The sequence below is a fragment of the Mytilus edulis genome, chromosome 3, assembly GCF_963676685.1.
Source record: "Mytilus edulis chromosome 3, xbMytEdul2.2, whole genome shotgun sequence".
Lineage (NCBI taxonomy): Eukaryota > Metazoa > Mollusca > Bivalvia > Mytilida > Mytilidae > Mytilus > Mytilus edulis.
The window spans coordinates 77618334-77645970 of record NC_092346.1 but is presented as its reverse complement, the minus strand read 5'-3'; the positions used below and the strand labels follow the sequence as shown (position 1 = coordinate 77645970).

The window sequence follows — 27637 nt, the reverse complement described above, 5'->3', positions numbered from 1 at the left end:
GAATTTTAATATTTTATTGAAATATATACATTTGTTATTTGGAAAACATCAAATACCGGTACCTTATCCCGGCCTCGTTAACATTAGAAATAACATGTACATATATACATATATACAAGTGTAAATGGTTGTTAATATGAAAAGATGTATGATTGTTGCAGATAAGATGGTTCATGTTAATATATTAAACATACCGATTTTCAAAAATGTAAAATGTAAAAATGTAGCTATACATGTTGTTTTAAAACATTAAAATTTTATGTACGAAGATATTATCTTCAGATTTTAAGAAATCACATCGAAATTATTAGTCGAGATTTTTTCCCTATGTTTCTTTTCTCTTTCATCACTATTTTCAGTTTTTCTATGAGAGCAATAATTTTGAATATTGTAAAGACTACAAACCCCCCTACAAAAAAAGTAAAACAAATAAAAACTGCAAAACAAACCAACAGCAATAAAAAATAGGGAAGGAAAAAATATGTGAATACATTTTTAGGTAATGCTAATCTCAAGAAATACAAAGAACGAAGAAACGAGAACCCCTTGCACACGCTTTCTCTCAGTCTCACACAACTCCGGAAATAAATTTTTTATACAAAGTAAAAACCTGCCAAAAAAATTCAGGTTTACAAAAGTCTCAAATCTTAACACATGTATAATAGTTAAGTTTTCAAGAATTTGTTAATCTATTGTGCAATATATTAATGAGAAAATGGTTATACGTCTTTTCAAAATAACACAACATTTTGTTTTAAATTGTCCCAGTGATCTGATCAGCATAGACACCGTTTGAAAACAATCTGTAGCTAAACTTTGATAAAAAAATGAAGACAATAGCTCATACTTTCCCTGTGTTTTTAGCAAAATGACCGTACAATCGTTATAATACAAGTATAACCCTGTAAACTGACATATTATGGACCAAATTACATTTAATGTCATTACACAAAACTTGACAATCTGGGATTTTACCCTATAATCTAAAAAGACCGCGGAAAAAATAGACTATGTAGACATTGAGTATTCAAAAGAAACAATTAGTATTCGTTCTTTAGACACATACAGACAGCATTTTATTTTTCCCAAAAGATTTAGCATTTGGTCTGTTGTGTTAAAATATTTTTTTCTTATGAAAATAGATAATTATACAAACACATGTAAACTTCAAAAAAAATCATACAACTGATTTTATTTGTCACATATTACTGAATTATAAATGTAAAATATCCCACTAAAGATGTTTTTGTCATGGGTTTTTAAAATTTCCACACATCTACCATGATTGCTTTTCGTAGATTCAATGTAGCAACAAAAGGACTATGGACTTGAACACATCATGTAAGATGACAGCCTTCAGATCTTTCCCTCATTTATTTTATTGGTAAACGACCCATTATTATCGGTCTTTGGTAGTAGATTGATATCTGTTTCGAGTTGCTTTTCTCCGTAATTTTCTAGTAGAGAATCTCTCTGAAAAATAATTTTGTTAACGCTATTAGCTGAAACCAATACGTTATAATTGTTTGACCGAACTATTTTTGTCAGTAATTTTACAATTTGGCAATTAGGTCTATACTACGTATTAATTAAACCAAAACATATATCTAAGTGCGGTATCATAACAGGCATTCAAATGACGCTAACTGAAACTGGAAATGTCATGAGGTCATTGGACATTTACATAATATATATACTATTAAACGAGAAGACCTCATTTTGTGTGTCGCTTCTTTTCCTCCCACAATAAATTAATCATCATGCCGCTGTGTCCTATAGGTACCATGCATAGTCGCATTTGTCATCCTTTCTTATGACTATTCAGTTTGGGTTATTTTGGGGGGAAAACGAAAGTAAATGCGTACGAATATTGTTTCCGTTATCAAGCCGACTTTTATGTCAAACATGACTTCCGGTTTTAACATTGAGAACCAATCGTATGATAGATAACAAAAATGAAAAATAAATAAGCTAATCAGAGCATTGCCTTATCGCGGTTTTTATATACTCCGACGGGGAAAGGACAATTATTTTCGCGTTTATCTGCATGTATACTATGATTAATATACTCCTATAATATATATATAGACTCTCTATTGGATAATGCAGTGAGTTTCCGTCATTAAACCGACTTTTAAGTCAGACATGACTATCGTTTTAAACATTGAGAACCAATCGTATGATAGATAACAAAAATGAAAAATAAATAGGCCAATCAGAGCGTTGTTCAGATCGTGGTTTTCAGATCGTAATAACCACTACTATTATACCTCGGTTTTAACTTACACATTAATTTTCATAAGTACTCGGACGGGGAATAGATAGAATATAGTTTATCTGCATGTATACTATGATAAATATACTACTATAATATATAGAGACTCTCTATATAATATAGAAGTGGTCGCCATGGAGAAGAAACTTTGAATGGATAGTTAATAGAAAATTAAATACACTTTAATATTTATAATATACAAACACGCAAAAATAATGGAATATAACGGAAAACAAAATGATAACGGACTTTGAAAAAAAGAGGGGGTTGAAAATATTGTCCTGTCTCCATGTACCTATATGACTTTTGATATCATATCTTAAATTCTCAAGACATAAATCTTCAGTTTACAAAAAATCATCCTAAAATAGTTCATATCTTAAATTCTCAAGACATAAATCTTCAGTTTACAAAAAATCATCCTAAAGTAGTTGTACTTTCAACCAAGCTTTAAATGCCCGCGATTTCACTTTTAAGTCAAACAGGACTTCCGGTTTTAAACTTGCACATAAATTTCATAAGACTACTCGAGGACAGGAAAATAATTATTGCGTTGATAGAGACTCTTCAAATAATATAGCAGCGATCGTCCAGAAGAAGATATTGATAGTTAAAAGCAAATCGCTTTATTTATAGTATACGTATGTTCATAGTATACAGAAACGCGAAAATAATGGAATTTAACCCAAAAAAAAAATAACGGACTTTGGAAACAAGGGAGAGGGCTTAAACTGTTTCCAAGTATCTATGAATTTTGATACCTTTTCTGAAATTCTCCAGATATGAAATCTTTTGTTGAAATTCTCAAGACACAAAATCTCACAAGCTCTCAATGCCCGCGATTTCGCGGGTGTGTTCTAGTTGTATAGAATCCAAAGAAATACTGTAACGTTCCGGGGTTTTCTTGTCAGGATATACACCCGTAGTTACTTTTGTTGGCCTCCGGGGAAAGAAGTAATAATAAAAATCACAATGGAAGTTCATAAAATGTATTATTTCGATACATCATTTACAATACTTTAATTATATAATAAGCAATACGACAAGGTACATTACTTGCACCAAGTTTAATAAAACAATTGCTCGGTGCAAGAAGATGTGCTTGGTGCACGGCATTCAAATACTAAGCGTACTCGGTGCAGCAAATCTACTTGGTGCATTGCACTGCATTCAAATACTTGCACCAAGCAACTTTACTTGGTGCAGCAAATCTACTTGGTGCACTGCATTATCACCAAGTGCTCTTACTTGGTGCAGCAAATTCTAGTTTTTAGAGAGATTGCTAACTGCATGGAGGTTTTTTGGTGAGAAGCTCAAAGTAGGAACATGCGTTCCTTATTTTATACATAATCGTCGTTACGTGTGACGTAATACACAAGTTATGCATAAACAAGAACATGTAACGTTACATTTGGCGCGCTATACTGAAACTAAGAATAAACAAATACAAAATGAACAATTACACATATAAATAAAGTCGTTATATAGATTTAAAGAAGTCAGTATATAATGTAAGGTCCAGGTAAGCTATTTCTTCTGTAAAACACGAATCATAACTCAGCAGCGGACATCTGCATGTACCAAGTGTGGAATGGAGACCACAGTATACATATCAGCTTTCAAATCACCGGGGCGTAACAATACTTTACCAAACATTATACATAAATATACTCATGATCCTGTTACACAAAAAATCAAACACTTTAGATAAGGTCGAAGTTTTGATTTTTTGTGTTCGTAGATTTGGGGATCTCTGGTCAAAGTCACCAGATATCACCAAATCTACGAACACAAAAAATCATTTGACCAGAGATCCCCAAATCTACGAACACAAACAATCAAAACTTCGACCTTATCTAAAGTAAAAATGCAAACTTTTCAATTCTTAGGTTTTTTTTTATTTCGATGTGCAGGTAAAAATTGCAAAACAAATTCCTTATTATCTTCTTGTTTTCTGCCTTATTTCCATTGCTTTTAGAGATCATACGGAAAAGAATGACTGTTTGATTATTTGTGTAACAAAATCATGAGTATATTTATGTATAATGTTTGGTAAAGTATTTCTTTTGATCATTGTGTTGACAAAGTTCTTTGAACTCAACCGTTAAGACAACTTACCTTTTCAAAAGGAACACCAAGGTACAATTTTGTCCGTATTTGTTTAGGAATAAACGGAAACAGCTGGTCAAAAAATGGCAATACAAATCTAACATCAATGGAATCTGAGGGAGGTAGCCCTAAAATACATTATCAAACCAGGTGATTGATAGGAAATTTCAGTAAATATTGTTATCACATTTCACATGGATTTGTATGTATCAAAATTCATTAAATATAATTGTATCTCTCTTGTTTTGTATATTGAACTTGTAAAATGAAGAATAAAAGGAATTCAAGATCAAATCTGATTGATTCAGTGCATATAATTCATTTGAAAGAGGGACGAAAGATACCAAAGGGACAGTCAAACTCATAAATCTAAAACAAACTGACAACGCCATGGCTAAAAATGAAAAAGACAAACAGAAAAACAATAGTACACATGACACAACATAGAAAACTAAAGAATAAACAACACGAACCCCACCAAAAACTAGGGGTGATCTCAGGTGCTCCGGAAGGGTAAGCAGATCCTGCTCCACATGTGGCACCCGTCGTGTTGCTTATGTGATTACAAATCCGGTTAATAGTCTAATTCGGTAGGTCACATTCATGAAAGGGAAGGGGATTGTAGTTACGACGTAAGGAACATATCCGATATCATTTGTGAAACGGTTATTCCAAAACGGTCAACCAACTCGTGATGGCGTCCGTAAAATTTACAGGGATGATTTCAACTTCACGATTTGGAACTCTTGGTTTAATAGCTTCCTTGTGAGCAGTAACCCTCTATCAAGAAAATCATGATAGGAAATGCAAGCACGGAAATATCGTATCAATTGGGAGATATATACCCCGTATACAGGTGCTGCTGGAATGTTGCTACTTAGAAATGGAAAGTTCACAATTGGAAAGCTGAAATCATCTCTTTTGTCGTAAAGTTTTGTTTTCAACCGACCCTCATTGTCAATTTCTAGATGTTAGTCAAGATATGAAGCCGACTTAACTGTATCTGTAGTATCCTGTATCTCCAATTCGATGGGATAGATGCGTTCCACATAGTCACCAAATTTTGAATTGTTTAGTGAAAGAACGTCATCTATATAGCGGAAAGTAGAGTTAAAGGATATTGGTAACTTCTTATCTTTCTTCCTAAGAAGTTCCTGCATGAAGTCAGCCTACTAATAATAAAGAAACAAGTCGGCAAGTAGAGGGGCACCGTTTGTTCCCTTTGGGATGCCGACAGTCTGTTGAAAAACACGTCCTCCGAACGTTACAAATATGTTGTTAATCAAGAATCAAGCATCTTTATAATATCGGTTTCAGAGAATTTTTTGTTTGAATCAGAGTGATTCTTTACAAAATATGATTTATCCCTCCCTAAGACAAGATACTTGAATCTACGTTGGCCATTCTTTTTTATGAAGCAAAGTAGTACCAACTCTTTCAATTTGTCTTTTAGTTTGGAATCTGGAATACTTGTGTAAAGAGTAGAACAGTCAAATGTTTTAATACTGTTACAAGATGAAAGAGAGTTAGATTGTATGTACTCTAAAAGATCTTTGGAATTTTTAAGTATCCACATCTGATTCACGCCACCTCTAGAATAGGCAGTTTCACAATAACTTTGAAGCCCGTCTTTGATTGCTGATAAAATAGATGTTAATAATTTAGAAAGAGGTTTCATGGAGCACTTGGAAGACCCAGCAATATACCGTTGTTTGTAAGGACACTTATGTAGTTTAAGTATCCAATACCGTGATGGAAGATCCAGTACTTCATCTTTGGTTGAAATACCAAAGGAACAAAGAACAAACCTATGATAATCCAGGATTTCCCATTTGGTAAGTGTCGTGAGGGTATATGTTGAGTTTCCAAGTGAATTATTTATACCTAATTCGTTTATCTAGCAATTAATGTAGTGACTTTTACAGACATGGAGGTCGGATAAGTGTTTAGCAACATTTGGGTCTTTAAAGATTTACGTAGCATGGGCATTGATGGGCCCATTCAGTTTCTTAATTCTGATTTGTATTAACGACCTCACTGCCTTTATCCATTCGGATAGAGTGTCTACGTCTTCCTTTTTACGTTTAGCCCATTGCCTGGAATAATCCTCGACTGAGTCCATCAAAATTTTAAAGTTGTATTTCCAATTGATGGGTTAAGGCTGAAATGTTATTGTGATGTCATTAACCTTCCTAGAAGATCATATTTGAACAAAAACAAACCATTGCCGATTTGATAGATCCTTTAAGTATGTTAATTTGTTTATATATATTCCCTAACGATTCACCAGGGGAAAAAACTAGTGACATGGAAGTTAATCAAAGTAAATATACATATTTTTTTCTCAATATGAAAGACGTTTCAAAGACTTAATAATTAAAATGTACACATTGATTTACATCTGATACACTTATATCGAATGAGCATCTAACATTGTCTTAAAGATGCACAATACGTTGTGATTTCCATTTTAAAAGGTGGCCTTCACATACTTTCTCCATTATTCTTTATTTTAGGTTTACCTTCAATTAAACTTGCAATTATTCCTGACACCACAGTAAATGTGACACCTAATGCACTGACCCATAAGTATGATATGGAATAGTACCTATCCAACACTCCCCTGAAATGAAAATTACTGTACTAATTCATGGATTTAAATCTACAATAAATATTAACTTACAATAAGTATTACATGTAAGAGGTGTATCTAGCAATAAAATCACATATTTTCTACATGACAAAGTCCCTGTACTTAGTCATTTGTCTTTTGTATGTGTTTAAGCTTTACGTTATATTTTCTTCGGAGTTATATCATAACTTGTAATATCAACTCTGTTATAATATATGTTTACTGCTACACCAATAGCAGATTCAGACATGAATAGGATATAAGATAGGAACACAAAAACACACACAGATCAGCTAAATTGAATACATACAAACAATTAACTATAATAGAAGTTAAAACTAAAGCAATATGAATACACATAAAATCGGGGATGATATTGAAGAATATAAACGGGTTACTGCTCCAAGTGCGGCACATTTCACTAAGTCAAGCAATCAACGCCATTATTCAGTTAAGTTGATAACGATAAGAAAACGGAATTAATACCTTAACCTTTCATAGATGCTTACCCTATGAACATACCACCACCGGAGTTTTATTTAAACATCATAATATACTATCAAGCTTATTCTAGTAGTAATATCAGATATGTTTTCATATAAAGGAAGTTTTTAACTTCTTATGAGTTGTAAATGACATTCTCCTTTAATGGAGATAAGTATCGTCGATCATGTTGTAAGTTACATTTATTCTAATTCGTATATATAAACTAATTTTTCAGGTTTTTCTACGTGCCTAGCGACGACATTATGTTGCATGTAGTATTCCATGTGGTATTGTATTGTATGTTTAGTTTGTAACCCGAATTGGTTTCCTCTCAATCGATTTATGACTTTTGAATAGCGGTATACTACTGTTGCCTTTACTTAAAGTTTGCTAAGGGTTTTAAACATTTGTACAGCTGTTTATAGGAGACGCTTATTCTTTAGACATTTGTACAGCTGTTTATAGGAGACGCTTATTCTTTAGACATTTGTACAGCTGTTTATAGGAGACGCTTATTCTTTAGACATTTGTACAGCTGTTTATAGGAGACGCTTATTCTTTAAACATTTGTACAGCTGTTTATAGGAGACGCTTATTCTTTAAACATTTGTACAGCTGTTTATAGGAGACGCTTATTCTTTAAACATTTGTACAGCTGTTTATAGGAGACGCTTATTCTTTAAACATTTGTACAGCTGTTTATAGGAGACGCTTATTCTTTAAACATTTGTACAGCTGTTTATAGGAGACGCTTATTCTTTAAACATTTGTACAGCTGTTTATAGGAGACGCTTATTCTTTAGACATTTGTACAGCTGTTTATAGGAGACGCTTATTCTTTAAACATTTGTACAGCTGTTTATAGGAGACGCTTATTCTTTAAACATTTGTACAGCTGTTTATAGGAGACGCTTATTCTTTAAACATTTGTACAGCTGTTTATAGGAGACGCTTATTCTTTAGACGGTCTCGTTCCTTTTTGGAGTTCATACGATTCCATTAGTTTTTGTGTGTCACCTTTATTTTTACCCCCGACTATTAACTATACAAGATTTCAACATCGATAAACTTGCAATTGCAATTTTGTTTTCGAATTTACCTGATAATTTCTAGGATGCAGCAGCAATTTAAACATTTAATTGTTCTGACATATCTACTTTGGTTTCTATCTGTATATTATAAATGTTAAATACTTTTAAAGAAAAAAACTAACTATTTGCATGCTTTTAAATTACCAACAAAACGAATGCGTTTTGATTTTTAATTCGAACTACCTGAAAAGTGTTTTGTTAATGTGTCTTAACTCACGAGAAAATTTTGAAGATAATTTTTATTCCGGAAATGAATTATCATTCATGAATTTCCTTTTGAACGTTGTCATTTCTAAAAGCTGTGTTTGTTTAGGTTGCTGATCGTTTAGAGCAGATGTCTCTTAATTTCAATTTGACTGTAGAAATTCTGTATCATCAATATTTGCACTACGTATTTTTCAATTCATATATTGTATTATATTAAGTCTTTTTGCATCCCTTAGAGAAGATACTTACGGTTCGTCATTGACTAATACGTTGACAGGTGACTCTGAAACATTGTAAGAATATAACATGTCAGTCATATTAAAGTTCACCATGAAACTACTTGTTTCATTGGCAAAACATTGATCAACTGGTCCCAAAGGTAGAGGTTGCGTTTTCCTCAGAGTTTTAGAAAGACTCTGGCCTAAGGTCAACCAAAACACTAACGCAGCACCAACACATGTGCCTACAACAGCACTCTGAAAAATAAACGAACATTTGCATACATGTGTTTATCTGAACTTATAAGTGAAACTGTATATTACTTCTGTTATCAGGGGTATGTTCAGAAAAAAATGAATATATCATGTAGGATTAGTTTTGAATCAAACAATGCCGATATAGAACTAAAAAGCTTTAAGGGGCAAAACACTCACCTTGATGTATTTTTTTCTAAAGCAAATTTTTAATTTTAAAGCAGAACCAAAGTAATAAATCATGAACACGTAATTTCCAACAGCGCTTCAATGGAAATTTTAATTTTCTTCCGATTTTTAAAAAGTCCTATTACGTTTCGTTGAAATTGGTTCATTGCTTCTAATGGTAAGAGTTGTATTCTTGTCTTTAGATTTTGCTTATATGACTTTTTGGGGTTTTCTTCGTTGACATATTGTTTGTTTTTTTAATGATTAAGATTATAACACAATGTTGACTGCTATTCACCTATTTTTGACATTTTTACGTATTATGACTGTTTGATTTGTTTAATGGAATTTGATGCGACAGTCACACAAGAAAAATGATAAGCTAGCTATAAAACCAGCTTTAATCCTCCCTTTTCTACAAAAGTAAATGCCTGTACCAAGTCAGAGATATGTGTTTGAGCTTTTTATTTTGCCATTTGATAAGGAACTTTCCGTCTCGGAATTCGGTATTTTTGTTATTTTACTTTTGATTTGAGTGCCACTGATGAATCTAATGTAGACGAAACGTGCGACTGATGTACAAAACTATAAGCCATTTATATTTGATGAGGGTATACTTACCTTTTTAGTGGCCCATGGATAAAACACTGACAATAAAAACAGCCCAGTTATTGGTCCGCTTACAGCTGATGTAAAACTGGTACTTAACTGTATATTAATAGATATTAGCATGATATATTAACGAGTCGCAACTAGTGCTTGCATAACAATACCATGAAATCATTTAAATCATTCTTCGGAGAGTTTACTGTAACCGTGGCAGAACAACAATAAACGTGACAGATTTAAAATAGGAACTTTCTTGTGTACTCCTCCTTAATTACTAGCCCAGTTGTCAGCACTTCTGTGTTGACATGAATTTTCATTGATATGTTCTTATAATAAATTAACTGTTTACAAATCTTAAAATTTTTGAAATATCAAGGCTTTTCTACCTCAGGAATAGGTTAACTTAGCTGTATTTGGCAAAACTTTGAAGAATTTTTTTGTCCTCAATGCTCTTCAGCCTTCACTTTATTTTGGCCTTTTTGACATTCTTTAGTCGAGCGTCACCGGTGGGTATACCGACCGTGCGATGGCTGTTTGGCAAGTCAAGGTCGTTATTGACTTCCATTTGTTTCTGATGAGTCTTTTGTAGACGAAACGCGCGTCTGGCTCAAATATAAGATTTCAATCCTGGTATGATGAGTGGGATTTTAAGTTTCAGGAAAATTGTTCTTAAATTCACTATATTGGTCAAATTAGGTTAAAAAGTTATATACTTCATTCTCTAATGAAAGGAATTTTGTCACTGGTTTACTACTGTTTGTTGCCTTTATTCATATTCAAAATTTAAAGAAAAAACGCATACTGGATTACTGTAGGAATTTTCTGGAAACATACCTGCGAGATTATTCCTTCAATATTGGCAATCATAATGGTGAAGATAACAGCCAGAACTCCATAAAATACCACTGAAAAAATCGATTAAAACAATTTTTGATTTCTTCTGATATCAAAATAACTTACAAAAGTGATACATTTTCTACATTGGACAGCCGATCCAAAGCCATCGACCGACTAAGAATAACATTGTTTAACCGATAAACTAATCAAAAGTTTGTGTTATGTTAATTTGGATGTTTAATCTAAGACGAAGAACTATGTCTTCTTTCACTTTACTTGACAACTAAATTACGTGTATCTACAGTTAAAATCATTGGTAACGCATCTAGATTTGTGACATCAGTTGCTCAACAAAATTTGTTTTATTTTAACATGTATCATAACGACAATCAAAATAAAAGACTTAAAAAATACTCTTAGTTTGCAATTTGAAGACAATCTGATAAAGTTTTAACAAAAATATCGAACCCCAAGGCAAATTAAAGGAGAGGGAAGTCCAAAAAAACTGAGAAAAATCAAACACTCAACGGAACAAAAGGAAAACAAATGTCATATCCTTGACTTGCTAAAGGCATTTTCTGAAGTGAATGGTGGGTGTAATCTGGTTTTATAGTTAATTAAACCTCTCACTTGTATAAAAGATGTTTATAGTTCAGTAAAATTGACCAAACTAGTAAAACTGCAAGCTACTGCTCACTGATGATATCCCCGCGAAAATATTTCAGTAAACAGGAAGTTGTTGAGTGATGAATCTGAAAACCCATCACACGGTATAACTGACTTATATAAACCCTGAAACCAAATTTCATAATTCCTTGTCAAGTAGTTCCTGAGAAAAATGTGACGAAACTTTCAACTTGGTTATTATGTGTAAAATGATGTAAAATTATACAAGTGTTTGGTAAACAGGAATTTGTCGAGTGATGAATCTGAAAACGCATCACACGGTATAACTGACTTATATAAATCTTGAAATCAAATTTCAGAATTCCTTGTCAAGTATTTCCTAAGAAAAATAAGAATTAAATTTTCAACCTGGCCATTATGTTTAAAAAGATACAAGTGTTTGGTAAACAGTAAGTTGTCGTGTGATGAAACTGAAAACGCATAACACGGTATAACTGACTTATATAAACCCTGAAACCGTATTTCAGAATTCCTTGTCAAGTAGTTCCTAAGAAAAATGTGACGAACATTTTCAACTTGGCCATTATGTGTAAAATGATACAAGTGTTCGGTAAACAGGAAGTTGTCGAGTGTTGAATCTGAAAACGCATCACACGGTATAACTGACATATATCAACCCTGAAACCAAATTTCTGAATTCCTTGTCAAGTAGTCCCTAAAAAAAATGTGACGAAAATTTTCAACTTGGCAATTATGTGTAAAATGATACAAATGTTCGGTAAACAGGAAGTTGTCGAGTGATGAATCTGAAAACGCGCATCACACGGTATAACTGACTTATATAAACCCTGAAACCAAATTTCAGAAATCCTTGTCAAGTGGTTCCCGAGATAAATGCGACGAAAAAATTCATGGTACGGACGGACTGACGGATGGATGGATGGATGGACGGATGGACAGACAGAGGTAAAACAGTATAAGAGTGTCATGCTATAATGATATTTTAAAAATATTTAACCAGACAGATATGTCTGTATCTCTGGTATTTCAAGGATTGTCACGTTTACCAGTTATTTTGGTTGCTCCTTTAATTATACCCCCTTTTTTCAAAGCAGGAGTATAATTAAAGGAGCAACCAAAATAACTGGTAAACGTGACAATTTAAATACAATTTAAAATTGCAGTTTGTTTCGCTATGAACAATTTTCTCATTTCTACCTCAGTTATCCCGGAAATGAGATGTCTGACCTTTGTATTTGATTGTATAATTTTAATTAAAATGACATGAATAAAACATATTTGTATGCAATAAAGAACCGTCTCAACTTATATAAAACGGATGGAGATAAACAGCACGAAAAGTGTTTTGTATTTGTGCAGCACTGCTTTATATTACAAACGCACCATTATAAAATAAGCGGTATGAAATTAATGTTGGCACTAAATATTTAACTTTGTCCTATTTACTAGTTAATACCTGAAATTTTTGCCGCAATAGTTGCCTTGTAGTCTGATATGTTCTTAAAACATTGTTTTATAATATCTTCCTCGGTCACTGCCGCCATACTGTTGAGAAGTGACGATAATGTACTAAAATAACAAATGATAGGAATTAGCAGAACGGAACAATTTGGTGAATGTTACTGACCATATAAATTATTTTTGGTGCGAAAATCACGGAGTTCTGATTGAACCAAAATATGGTTGATTTGTTCCTGTAGCATATACTGAGTAGGCTAGAGTTAAAATATAATTGGATATCACTTAATATGAGAATCTTTATTCTAAATTGCATTAGTTCATTTAAGAGAGCTACCATTTGATTATTAGGGGTGGCTAGGATGAACAATTGTATTGTCATCCTGTCGTTTTTACTCAAAACTCCTGTCCTGCCTTTTTTAAATTTCATCCTAGCCCCCTCCTCCCCCATAAAAATCGAATGGCAGCACCCGTGCTTATCTTATGAATATAAATGAAACTATTGATTAACGTACCTGAGTGAAGCACTGAAAACAGCAGCCATGAACAAACCAGCCATGCCTGGAGTTTCTTTGAATATATGAAACACCATGTAAGGCAAAACCTAGAAAACAATCAAGAATTCGAATTATTCTTAAAATCAAACTGTATGAGAAAAAAACATGTTACTTTATTGCTATCAATTTCATGTGCTATTTTCTAAAAAAAACCCAGCATGTATCTGACAAAGGTAGCATGCGTTAACATAATTATTCCTTTCCTGCTTGAGGGACACTAAAACTTGACATTAAGGACCAGGTAAAATCTATCTAATAAAATGTACTTATTATAATAAATTCAGGTCAGTTGTGTTTGTGAAGTATGTTTATAAATTTTTGTCTGCTGTCTCTCAATTTATATCGTCACGTCAACAATTTTGTCTGTTTTGGATGCTCCCCAGTTTTGTGAGTATAACGAAACTATAAATAATTGTCATACAAATAAGAGGTTTAGCCAGTTAAAACCAGGTTTAACCCATCATTTTCTTAAGAAACGACATGTTCCAATTAAAAAGTGTGCAAGTTGTTTAACGTTCGCATGATCCGTTGTTAGAAATAGTCTTAAAAGTTTGATTTTGTTAGGTTTAATGGATTTCTCCCTTTTTTAATATAATTTAGAGATTGGTATTTTTGTCAATATTTTTTTGTTCATATATAAAACATTGTTAAACTATCCTATATTGATACAAAATAAAAAAACATAGTTCAAAACACTGAAAGTTCAATGAAAATATTAATAATATTACTCTCCATATAAATAAACTCATCATAGATACCAGGATTGAAAGTTTGTATTTGTGCCAGTTATAGCACAATCCCATCGAATTGGAGATAAAGGATACTACAGATACAGTTAAGTCGGCTTCATATCTTGACTTACATCTAGAAATTGACAATGAGGGTCGGTTGAAAACAAAACTTTACGACAAAAGAGATGATTTCAGCTTTCCAATTGTGAACTTTCCATTTCTAAGTAGCAACATTCCAGCAGCACCTGCATACGGGGTATATATCTCCCAATTGATACGATATTCCCGTGCTTGCGTTTCCTATCATGATTTTCTTGATAGAGGGTTACTGCTCACAAGGAAGCTATTAAACCAAAAGTTCCAAATGGTGAAGTTGAAATCATCCCTTCGTAAATTTTACGGACGCCATCACGAGTTGGTTGACCGTTATGGAATAACCGTTTCACAAATGATATCGGATATGTTCCTTACGTCGTAACTACAATCCCCTTCCCTTTCATGAATGTGACCTACCGAATTAGACTATTTCCCGGATTTGTAATCACATAAGCAACACGACGGGTGCCACATGTGGAGCAGGATCTGTTTACCCTTCCGGAGCACCTGAGATCACCCCTAGTTTTTGGTGGGGTTCGTGTTGTTTATTCTTTAGTTTTCTATGTTGTGTCATGTGTACTATTGTTTTTCTGTTTGTCTTTTTCATTTTTAGCCATGGCGTTGTCAGTTTGTTTTAGATTTATGAGTTTGACTGTCCCTTTGGTATCTTTCGTCCCTCTTTTATAGCATGTTAATTGTATAGTTACTTAATAATTAGAAACAGTCCATAATTCGAATACCTTACCATCCAGACTTAACCTGACCACTTGTTGTTTTTTCTTAACAAAGTTGAAGATTTATAAAAAAGAAAAGAAAAGGATTGTGTGCTTATTAACGCGATTACCGTAAACGTTCTACCAAAATCACGACTTGCTGGACATTCGTAGTTGAAATTGTTAGTGAATTACTGTTAATATTATTTTAGATTTAAATGTTGTAAGTTCGAATAATTAGAGGTTAGATTGCTGAGAAGTTTTTGTATTTTTAAACTTCCAGTTGTGAATATTATATGTATATTCAGGACGTTTAGAAATTGGCGATGAAGTTAAACTGATAGGTTATTCAAAATCGAATTAAACGTACGATGGGCTTGAAATTTTTGATTTTCACACCACAAGAAAAATTGTGGTATGTTAGAAAGGTATAGGAATGTTGCATTGCAAAAGAAAGGCACAGTGGTAAGTTGATAGGCACGTAAAACCTATGTTATTTAACACCATATTTTGCCTTTACCCAGTAAGGCTAAATTGAACATGTATTGTTGATTGTTGTGTGCTTGCTTTTTGTTGGAAGAGTCGGTGATGATATCTCATGTAGGCTGTTGTGCTTTCCAGTAATACAGATGTTTGAATCTATCTGTTTTTGCATTTTTAGGCCATATCAGAGTTTTATTACAAGGTCTTCACGCGACTGGCACAAATACAAACTTTCAATCCTGGTATCTATGATGAGTTTATTTATATGGAGAGTTCATGGAACACTTTCTTTGCAAGGCATCGAATCAAACATCCTCGTTCCAACTAAACTTGGCTTGAAATGTATACATTCAACAAAGCAAAACAGACGCCAATTTTGGTTCCGGTTTGACTGCCAAAGGGGATGGGCTTTGCTCATTGTTGAAGGCCGTACGGTGACCTATAGTTGTTAATGTCTGTGTCATTTTGGTCTTTGTGGATAGTTGTCTCATTGGCAATCATACTACATTTTCTTTTTTATATCTATGTATAAGCTGATACTCATAGAAAACATCGAGGTAAAAACAAATATTTATCATTACTTGCATTAATATTCGGACGGGTGAACATTCTTCTATAAACATGATAAAGATTGTCTTCAATTTGTATTTTGAGTGATTGACTTTTGCTTAACGTTCAGGGGTCAATTTTCCATGCATGTTCAAGACGAGTAAAATTATCAATAAATAAATTGGGGTCGACCGGGATGAACGGAAGAAGTTTGGACTGCCACTGGAATATTAGGGTAAATGGATAGCATAATAAATTAAGCCTTGCAACAATCCACCTACGGACTCCTCAAAGAGTTGTTGCAATGTGCTCCTACTGTGCAGAAAGCACGGCACTTTCTCTACATGATGCATTCGATTCAACGTCCTCAATATAATCTGACGGGACGTAATTGCGTTTATCTACATCCCGAACAATAATCTCGAAACAACATCCTTTTTGGTAACAGTTTTACTGCGATCCGGATGAATACTTGAAGTGTCCATATTTCTATTCCTTAGTCGCCATTGATTAACTATAAGTATAAAAGTAGTTAATACCTGGTCCGGCTTTCTAATAGCCTTACTAGCTATTGGGTCGCAACCTTTAGTGGTAAAATATGCAAAAGCTACCAGTCCTTCACTACATGCAAGGGACAGTGTTATCAGGAATGCAGGACCAGCGATGTAAAGCATCCTGCAGAATAATAATGATAATCAATATTTGAGGTCGAATGGTTATTCTATACACATGGAAAAAAGTATTGCAACACCTTGATTTTTTAAAACTTGAAAAATCAGCCTTTTTTTTTAGATGAAATATAATAAAATATATGTATAATATTATTGAAACATAGTTTATGATAACATTGGCATTGAAACGAATAAAAAATATTTGAAAAAAAAATGATTTATATAACCACAATTTTAATAACAAAATCGAGTGTTTTTTGTACAAAAAAATGCATTTTACAACTTTTACTGTAGTCGAACTTTACAATGTCAGACATTTCAAAATTAATGTTCAGATGACTGTTCACATCATGGTTGTTCGTTATACGCCAAAGAATTAGTACTTTGTGCGCAGCCTCCATTCAAACAGAAAACCGCATCTTAACGTCTTCTGATTCCTGCCATAAATCGACTAATGTGTTGCTAAGGTAGCAGCAACCATTTATGATGAAGGGCATTGTTTATTTCATGATGTGTTTGAACTGGGTGTCCTTTCGCGCACATTCCGCCCAATAGTGTCCCAAATATGCTCGATATGGTTCAAATCCGGGCTACGATCGGGCCAAGGAAGATGAACCGAATTTCATTTGAACATTGGATCTTCCTCCACGATGCTAATTTCCAACTTTGGCGAGCTCTGCACTACGTGTGATACGGAAAACTGTGTGTCTGTTCGTTAGCAAAGGTCTCCGAAATGGTCTTGTCGTACGATAACCAGTAGCGATGAGTCGATCTCGAACAGTTCTTGTTAAAAGGCTCCTGTTTGGCCACCGCTCTCTTTTTATGATTGTCTTGTATGCAATGGGTTTCCTTCTGACCAACCTTCATTATGCTTGATTTTCCCTAGCAAATGGTATAGGGGGTCTTCATTATCTTGGAAGGTCTTTAACAGCGTTTATTGCCTGATTTTTATTCTCAAAACGACTAATAGTGGAATGGTGATGACCAACAATACGTGCAGTTGTTACAGCGACATCCCTGCTTCTCTTATGCTGATAATCTGCCATCTTGCTGCAGTTAAGAGTTGTCAAGGACCCATTACAAGGTGTCAATCACATAACTTTAAAAACTTGGTTATTTAAAGTGTTGAAAACAATGAGGATGAAAACATCTGTTTTGCTGTTTACGGGTACAGTAGCTGCATGTGCAGATAAAAACTTATCGAGTAGATATCTATTGATGAAACTCGTGTGATACTTAAATAATGTTTAACTAGTTCTATTTTACCAAATAATATCACAAAAAAATAAAGAGTGTTTTTTTAATTTCAATTTCAATTTGGTGTTGCAATACTTTTTTCCATGGGTGGTCTTTTTTTTAAGAAACTTGAAAAAGTTTTTCATATCAATCTATGGATTAGTCAATGTAAGTAATCATATTTTTATCATTTTTAACAATATACCGTTACAATGAAATAATAATAGCTAAGCCGATGATAAATGACCTCTTGGATTTATACTTTTGTAGCAATGTTCACTAAGCTCCTGCTCAAATCCAATCATTAAAAGTCTTATAAATTGCATATAATCACTTTGGGTTTTAATAGTTGGGATGAGGGAAGGAACGAGTTGTTCTCTTTACTGTACCAAGCAAAGTTTGTCAGTAGAATTTGTCGGTTAGGGCATGACACAAGTATACCATAGCTAAAATGATACATTTGTATTCAAACTGTGTAATTCATATTCAAGTTGTAATTAAAAATAAATATGCTGAAACTTATTGAATTTGTAACTTCCCACGGCAATAATTACCTTTGAATGTGTATAATGCAACAACGCGGTTTATATATTTTGCTCGAAGTGTAATATAGAGCACACGTGGTAAAATTTATTACAGAAAAAAACATGTTCGTACTAGAATGTCAAACGCAACATTATGCTATTTACAATTTTTCTTTAGACATAATTTTGGAATTCTAAATTGTCGTTTTAGATAATAATTGCATACATACTTTTTAATCGTATTTTAAAAAAAAATATATAAATATAAATAGAGCAATTTAATAATAGAGGAAAATGCTTTTTGGAAAGGCATTATAAACATATAAGAAATGTGCTTATGTAAAGTGATTGCCAAACATATAAGTGCAAACTGTGCATATATAAAAAGAAAATCACTTACTTATTTGCGTCGCTTTGTTTTTCTACAGCACATATTCTCTGAACTGTTGCCTGTCTAAAGGTCATGTCAATCAATCGAATTATAGATCCGATAACTAATCCCCAGAAGGTATGCCGAACTGTAGGATCTGGATCAAAGCTAGCAATAGAAAAGTAACAACAAACATTTACTGAGAAGGTTGTGTATGCAATCATCAACAGTGAAACTACAATTAAAAGTCGGGTTTACATTACTTGCTCTATGAAAACTTCGGAATTATGTACGCAAAACCTGTAAACAAAGACCAATACCGTGTATAAAAATGCTTTGTACAGGGCTGTTGGTAAATTTATGAATTTCGTCAATTGTGTAACCAGTCAAACTAAATGATAATGATCATATTGCAATTGAAAAGAAACTCAGTTAATAGAATAATTTTACCTGCATGGATTGTAGCCAGAAATTCTTGTCCGAGCTTTGGATTTATTGTTGGTCATTTTTGTTTGGTTTGATCAGCACTTGAAAGTTTGTATGAGGTTTTAAAGTTACATAACTGTTTGCTTCAAGCATCGACACATTAATTCTGATGCAGTAAAATGTCAAGTACTTGGTATTCCCTTCTACGAACAAACCTTCCAAATAGTTATCAAAGGTACCAGGCTTTTAATTTAATACGACAGACGCGCGTTTCGTCTACATAAGACTCATCAGTGACGCTCAGATCAAAATAGTTATAGAGCCAAACAAGTACAAAGTTGCAGAGCATTGAGAACCCAAAACTCCAAAAAATTGTGTCAAATACGGCTATGGTAATCTATACCTGGAATAGTATTCAAAAACTGTTTAAATATATTAGAGTTAGCATTCGAGTTGTACAAGTGATCCAGACCAACATTATTTAACAAATTGATCATATATTGTTGAACTTAGGGAGCTACCATTTGATTCTTATGGGGGGGGGGGGACTAGGATGAAAAATTTTGTCCTGCATTTTTTTTTAGCTGTAATCTCTGTCCTGCATTTTTATTTTTCACTCTGTTCGGTCCTGCTTTTTTTTTTTTTAGTTTTTCCTGACTTTTTATTACCTAAATTGTAGTCCAATGTATTTAATTGGCAAACTGTTTTTGCACAAACTTTGGTCGTGTAATAATTTTGATTTTCATGAAGTGTTCACAAAATGATGAACAATTAAGTTGGTGAAACGTTGGTTTTTTTTTGTCTAGCCTAAATGAATACAGAATATGTGTTAGAACAGAGGTCAAATTAAGTCAGGGTAACTCGTATAACTCACTTGAATAAATTTAAGCGACCACTGGATACTGCAATATCTACTACTTCCCTTGGACCACCGGAGTCAATAGTTCCCTGGAAAATACATTATACCGATTATTTCACTTGGCATATATGATATGTGCATCATTTGTACAAATGAAGTATATATTGTGGCTAAGCGCTAAATTTCAGTTTATTCATGATCCAAATGAATGTTGATCTATATCTGTACTAGGTGTACAGAAACAACTCATAATCCTCATTTTACTGACTGGTCATCTTGACTGATCGTATGGGATGAATTACGTTTATATTGTTTAAAATACTTCAAAGCTATCATCCATACTAACCCCTACATTTTTCTTAAAATGGACAACACATTATTTTATATTTATAATTGTATGATTTCTACTGTGTTGAATTTGTGAGGATGAATACAAGAGACGTGTGATCAATTATACAGCTGTTCACCAACACAATAAAACAAGATCAGTGACTTTTACATACAATGTATGCTATGAAATACAAAAGTTATATACTAGCATTCAATATGTATTGGTTTTTGTAAAATTCATCAGATTAAATGTTGTGTTGTTATATCATAGATATTGATTCACTTTTGCTTACACTCACCTTAATAATTACAGCAAAAACACCAGTAAACATAATCAAACATTGGAATACGTCTGTCCATATAACTGCCTTGATCCCACCCTTTAACGAAAATAAAGTGCTTGAAGCTGCAAGACGCATAATAAAGTAACTCTCAATTAAAAGCTGAGTGAAACATAACACCAAAATGTGATAGGTTATATTTCAGTTTGATTATTAAAATTCATTCTGAATATTTAAGTCCGGGGGAAAACGTGAAAATTGTATAGGCGATGCCGAACTGATGTCGAGTGTTTCCGCTAGAGTTAATGATTCTTTAAAAACATGTAATTTGATAGAAAAATAGCTGAATACAGACCACAGTAATAGCAACTCACGCTGACGAAGTACCCGATTTCTAAAACAATTTTTCACAGCTAGATGAACATTCCCTGTTTAAAACGCCAAAGGACAAAGGACAGTCTTGACAATATTTGTACAGCGTGGATAGATATAGGAAGATGTGGTATGAGTGCCAATGAGACACTTCTCCATCCAAGGTCAAAATACAGTCTTCAACACGGAGCTTGGTTCATACCGAACATCAAGACATAAAGGGCCCCAAAAATGACCAGTGTAAAACCATTCAAACGGGAAAACAAATGGTCTAATTTATATAAAAAACGAGAAACGAGAAACAATTATGATCCATGCATATTAACAAACGACAACTTTTGAACATCAGATTCCTAACTTTTTCTCTTTTTAAAATAAAGGTAATCTGAGATGTATGATAAAATAAATGGAGAATGTGTCCAGTGGACACAAATGATGTCCCCACTTGCATATAGCGTTATAAAGGGACACAACTAGAACCCTATAAGGTAAAAGTGACGCCACCCGAAATAGAACTTGAACTGTGTTTTGTGGGAATAAGCATAGTGTATTAGTTTCATAACATTTGATGGAGGCAAAATGAAGTAAGAGAACGGAAACGAACATTTCTGATTTTTTTCAGTTATGAAGAATTCCAACTTGATTTGGTTTTTGTGGTAATACGCGTTATGTATAAGTTTCATATCATTTGGTAGCGGAAAATTAGAGTAAGATGACGAAAAACAGTTTGGGGACGTTCGTACTGACGGGGTACATGCAAATGTTGAAACTATACACACATAAACACTCTATACAACCCATTTAATGATTCATGTTCTACTCTATATTATTTTAACTTACGATTCTTGCAACTTACAATTGCAGTATATACAACTGATGCAGCTGAAATACACAAGACGGATGCCCAGAATGGGAAATCTGTCACTACAAAGGAAATAGAGAAAATCAGTATGTTCTACTTTACGCTTTACTTACTCACGTTACTAGTGTTAAATTATGCCTGTGTAATATAGTTTTTCTTTTTCAAACTAAGCACCTTTAGAAATGGGTATTATATGAATGTTCTTTCTAATCATTTAAACATTTTGCATGCGACTTGGGCATATTGAACTGTCGAAAGAGTTACCATTTTATTTTGTTCAACCGATATTTAGCCAGTCATTGCCAGTTGAATAATAAATAAAACACGAACATGATGAAGGAAGAACTACATACCTGACATTTACCTCGGCTCGTAAACAAGGAACATTGTAATGAATTTACGTTATAAGTTTTTAATCGATTCTAACCTTTCAAAGAATTTTATCCAAGCAATTTCATGGAGTTTTTCTATCTTTCCTAATTTTTTTTTTTTTTTTTTTTTTTTTTTTTTTTGGTGTGTTTGTTGATTTTAAGGGGAAATGTCAAGTAGTTATTTATAAATTTCTGAGAGAATTTCAGTTAAACAATGCCATTAAAGTCTGTTTGTCTTTCCAATTATTTTTTTTTTGGGGGGGGGGGGTAGAGGAAGGGCTGTATTGCAGTTTTAGTCTGATCTTTATATCATTTTATATGTCATTGTATGTTGTAACTTTTATTACAAATTGAAATTATGTCTGTATGTTATATATAAATAGATATTGTTTGACAGAGTTATCAAATATTATTATTCAGATCAAATTTCCATATCAGTTAGAACATACCTGCTTCGATAGCTAAACTTGGTCCATACAAAACAAATCCCATATATATCAACTGTAATGTAAATATTACTATTTTGATACATTAAATGCAAGCGCAGCACTCAAGTAGCCATAACTTATCAAGTAAATACTGGTACATATGTAGTTATACATCAACGTCATTGCTATCTATTATATAGCCGGGGTTATTTTATATCTAAAACGTATGTTGTAAATTCTAAAATGTAAAAGGGAATTGCTCTTTTGTCGTAAATTTTAGTATGGAGTTTCCTAGTTTGAAACATATGTTAAAACTGATTTTCATAGTTTGTTCTTATGTTGTGTTGTAACGCCACTGCTCTGGTCGTGCTAGGGGTAGGAGTGGGCGACCACAAACGTATTTAACCCCGTCACATTCTTTATGTTCCTGTCCCAAGTTAGCTGCAGTTCCAGTGGTTGTCGTTGGTTCATGTCTGTCATATTTGTTTTTCGTAAATGGTTTTGATACGAGTTAGTAAGTTATATTTTTTTTCTCACCTGAGATACTTAATAGTTTCAATGTCGGGTCCTTTTATGGCCGACTATGCGGTATGGATTTTTTTTTCTCATTGCTGGAGGCTTTGTGCTTGCCTATACTAGCTTCCAATCACTTCATTTGAATTTTGGATAATATTTGTATCATTGGCAATCATAAACACGCTGCTAAAATTTTTGTATAATAAAGTCAGTTAAACTGTCTGGTGAAAAACTATTTTACCCGTTAAACGTTTCCTAAACGCAAACAAAACATAACAGAAAGTAGAATCCATACATTATGTACAAGGAAAAGGTTTAAATTCATGGAAACATTAGATTCCTATAAAATGGTCCTACGCGATACCATAAGATTTACATACCGAATAAAGTGTTCCTAGGACTGTTCCTAAAAGCCTCACACCTTTGCTTTTATAACGAAGTTCTAAATACTGAAAAATTCAAACAATATAAGGGGTTATTTTTTGATGAATTAGAATATAGGTAAATGTGACACATGTAGATTTTTTGTTTAGTTCGTGGGATTTTCGACAGACAACATAGTTGCAAGCTAACATTAATATAAAATGCATATGTTAATTTTTATTGATTGTGAAGAATGATTGTTGGCAGCTTAGAGTCAAGTGCAAAATGAATTAGAATGATATGATACTGAGGTTACTCTTAGAAAAAGAGGCCGCATGTTGGAATCGGACATGACATTACCTTTCAACCCAAGGACCCAACAATTGTTGCAGGTTTCATAAACGTGCTTTATAACTTGCTGTTTATATCTAAAAACTCTACACCCCCCTTTTGCACTGGAGTTTACTGACTTTCATCTCGACCAACACCCTTTAAATAATCTGCACAATTGATAAATTGTTTTAATTTCGCCTTGAATATACAGCATGTAATATTTGTAACTGAACGTTAGGCAAATAAAAAACCAATAAACTGTTAATGGAAACGCACATCTCTATTTGTATTCTGTACATGGAGTTTTAAAAAAGGTCACAAAACTTACATAACTTCGTCTTGAGAAAATGCAGTGTTGATATACACCATCAATTTAATCTGATATACAATCGTGTAATCTCTTCCTTAATACATTATTTTATTCATCAAAAAGCTTCTGGATTCGTTGACTTAGTGGACAGATATTAAGCAACGTTCTTACAATGCTTACTGTGTGTAATGTTTTTGCTAATTATTGTGTTTTAAGGTATAATAACTCTGTCATTTTTCTGAAATATAACATCATTCTTAACTGTCACGACTGTAATCATAGAGCTGCGGTTCCATCTAAAATGTTAAGATGGTGGTTTGTTACCAATACTGAGATCTAGGGATACCAGAAAAACGTACTGAATCAGTCCAAGGAATGTAGGAATAGTGCATAAAAAAAAGCATGAAAACAATGGTATTGATAGGAATAGATATAATTTAGCTTCTACTTACCTCATAAACACTGGTTATTTTCAATGGATGAATTAATGGCACTACTATTCTAGTAGCTAATAATGTTGCAAACATAAAGCCAAGACTAGTTAGTAAAAACATAATACCATATGTATATACTTCTGCCGGATATGCTAACATCATGATAGACGATTCAAACGAGACAATCAGGGAAAGTGTTACTGGAAGTATACTCATTTTTCGATTCCCAACTAAATACTCGGAAGCTGTTCTTTGTTTTCCGCCGGTGAAGGCATGATATATTCCTATTCCGATTGAAATGGCTATCGTTAAGGAAAAGATGACATAATCGGCGACAGAGAAGCCAAGCGATTCTTGAACAAGTGCCATTTTTTCTTCTCTCTTAAACTCCCTGCAAAATATAGACAGAATAGCAATATGTACTGTGCAAAGCCGGAGAAAAGCATGTTATATACAAATGGATATATGGTGTGTTTATATATTAAATTGTCGAAGAGTACCGGTAGTTTTTCGCTACATCCATACAGAATGTTCGCTACTCTGTTTAAAAAATAACAGTCCTATTAATGTCTATGTGGGACCATACTGTAACATTTTCTTTTGATAGTTATTCAGTTTAATTGACAAGTTTATCAGTTTGAAGAGTACGAAAGTATTGCGAGATACTCGCTCCTTACCGTGCTTCTGTTGATGGTGATATCCCTGTGCCTCACTGATGTATATGTTCCCAAACTTATTTATTATGTCTAAGTCTACAATATAAATAAAACATGATGTTAAATATTCAATTTAACATGTTTAACCTAAAATAATAACAAACAACCATATCATGCCGAAGCATATATATGCATTTTATAGAAGACAATACATGCAATAAGGCATATTTGTTTTGCTTTATTATCAAAGGATGTGGCTTCTATGGTCTCTGGCGAAAAAATCATTGGAATCATATGCACATATATTCTTATTTTCTTCTTTTAAAAATTATAAAGGATATTCTTTAGAATATTGTCCAAGCAATCAAATGGGCAAATAATGGTAATGGCGAAAAGATATAAGGTTTACTTTGAATCCTTAAAATAATAAAAAAATAATGGTTAATCAACAAGTAAAGAACAATTGAAGTCCTACACACTTTCTATATTGTGACCAAGTGAAAAATGAGTATGCACATCTTTATTTGTTTTTTTATTGTAACTTCCGAAATTCAGAAGATCAACTTCAACTAAACTGTGTTTAATCATGACAAAGCTAAACATCAATATTATTGCACCTGTTTCCTTTTTTTCAAGAATTAACTTATGTTTGTCAGTTTTATTTACATTCCGAACTGTTTTCTATCAAGTATATCTATCTCATGAATAACCCACTTCATTAAATATCGTTCTACATCAAATAGGCGATGCAAGTAATTACCAACAAGACAAGATATATGGTTTACTATGCCAAACCTTTGTGTCTGTCTCATTGCTGAACAAATTAAAACAAAATCACAACTAAACAATAAGTAAAGGGATACGTGAGCAGACTGATATAGTTACAGCATGTAAAAAATACCTCCACGGTTTCTAAAGAACATAAATTCAGAGTAATATATCTAGTGATTTTTGTAAACATGTGCTATAAATAACAGTATTGAATTTAAACTGGTTTACGTATTATAAATTGATAAGTTTACAACAACTTTTACAGTTATTATAAAAAAAAATGGAATAGCGTATCCTTGGTTTCTCTATTAAAGGCTTACTTAAAGATTACATAACAACTACCATTGTTTCTGTTGTTAAAAAATATGTGAAGATATTTCTGAATAATTCAACATGATCATTTTCTGCTTTGACAATGATTATCGGTTTTATGTCCGTTTTCATATATAACAGAATTTTCATAAATGTATAGTTTTTGTTGTTGTTGTGATACATGCTCATGTTTCAGGTTACTTTGTAAAGTTTTGTTATCGATGTTTGTCTTTTTGTCATTTAAATCTTTGCCTATACTGTTATGTTTTTATTGGAATTATGATTTATGATTGCGCCTTGAACTATTCTCCCTCTCAGCTTTCTTTATCTATTTAAAGTTTGAAATCAAATTAATTTTACTAGTGTACATTAAAACTTTCCAAAATAGTACAATTTAGCGATTACAACAATAAATACTTACATTAACATTGAAATACGACTGATATAATATCCAAATAAAAGTAGCAGTTCATAGGAGATAATAATTCAAACATTCGGTGGATAACTGAAAACACGTAACATTAGTATAATACTGGTCATCGAAACTTTCAATGGTGAAAGCTGGTAAACAAATCACTGTCTTGTTTAGTGGTCACTCCTCGAGGGTCACTCTGGCGTTTGACACCTGGTTAAATCATTAATAAAACCTTTGACATATTATTATTGAAATGGATACCCCAGCTGTAGCTATACAATTAAAACACTCATTATGTTGATACTATAACACGGGTCAAAGGTTAACCTGAAGGAATACACCAGATGTTTCACTGTAAAATAATAAAATAAATACGTTTACATGCTATAAAGTATATTTTTATAGACTGAGTGTTAAGTAATGATAGTCAGCACGTGCAGTGAAGAAGTGTGTACTCAACACCATTAGATATTACCTCTATGACAATAGCACAGGCACTCGTCTAAGAATTTATTTTCCCCATGCATATACCTTTATATATTAAGGTATATAGGAAAAAAATTCTGAGACAAGTGCCTGTGGACAATAGCACTTAACCAATCCTCAGACAGTGTTAATATAATAGACAAGCGCTATTCTATTAAGAATTATACTATTTTATAAACTGTTACAAGA

At 32.9% G+C, this 27637-nt stretch overlaps 1 protein-coding gene across 1 annotated transcript; it reads right to left on the bottom strand.

The window, feature by feature from the left end:
- LOC139517496 (sodium-dependent multivitamin transporter-like) lies at positions 1–27329 on the bottom strand. Its single transcript, XM_071308635.1, has 18 exons — positions 26969–27329; positions 25486–25560; positions 24827–25199; positions 23749–23817; positions 22874–22925; positions 22048–22115; positions 20838–20918; positions 20224–20297; positions 18954–19091; positions 16662–16797; positions 13509–13597; positions 12992–13104; positions 10885–10955; positions 10063–10149; positions 9050–9276; positions 6907–7007; positions 4394–4512; positions 1–1473 (listed from the first exon to the last, which is right to left on the bottom strand). The coding sequence occupies exons 3-18, from the start codon at positions 25175–25177 to the stop codon at positions 1357–1359; spliced, it is 1893 nt and encodes a 630-aa protein (XP_071164736.1). The 5' UTR covers positions 25178–25199; positions 25486–25560; positions 26969–27329; the 3' UTR covers positions 1–1356.
- Between the last annotated feature and the right edge of the window lie 308 nt (positions 27330–27637).

Excerpts from the sequence above, each read along its gene's own strand:
- LOC139517496 (XM_071308635.1), bottom strand. The coding sequence starts at position 25,177 with ATGGCACTTGTTCAAGAATCGCTTGGCTTCTCTGTCGCCGATTATGTC. Across the intron at positions 20,298-20,837 it reads TTTTTGCTGTAATTATTAAG|GGAACTATTGACTCCGGTGG; the intron begins GTGAGTGTAAGC and ends TGTATTTTCCAG. Across the intron at positions 10,150-10,884 it reads TTGAAGGAATAATCTCGCAG|TTAAGTACCAGTTTTACATC; the intron begins GTATGTTTCCAG and ends ATTAATATACAG.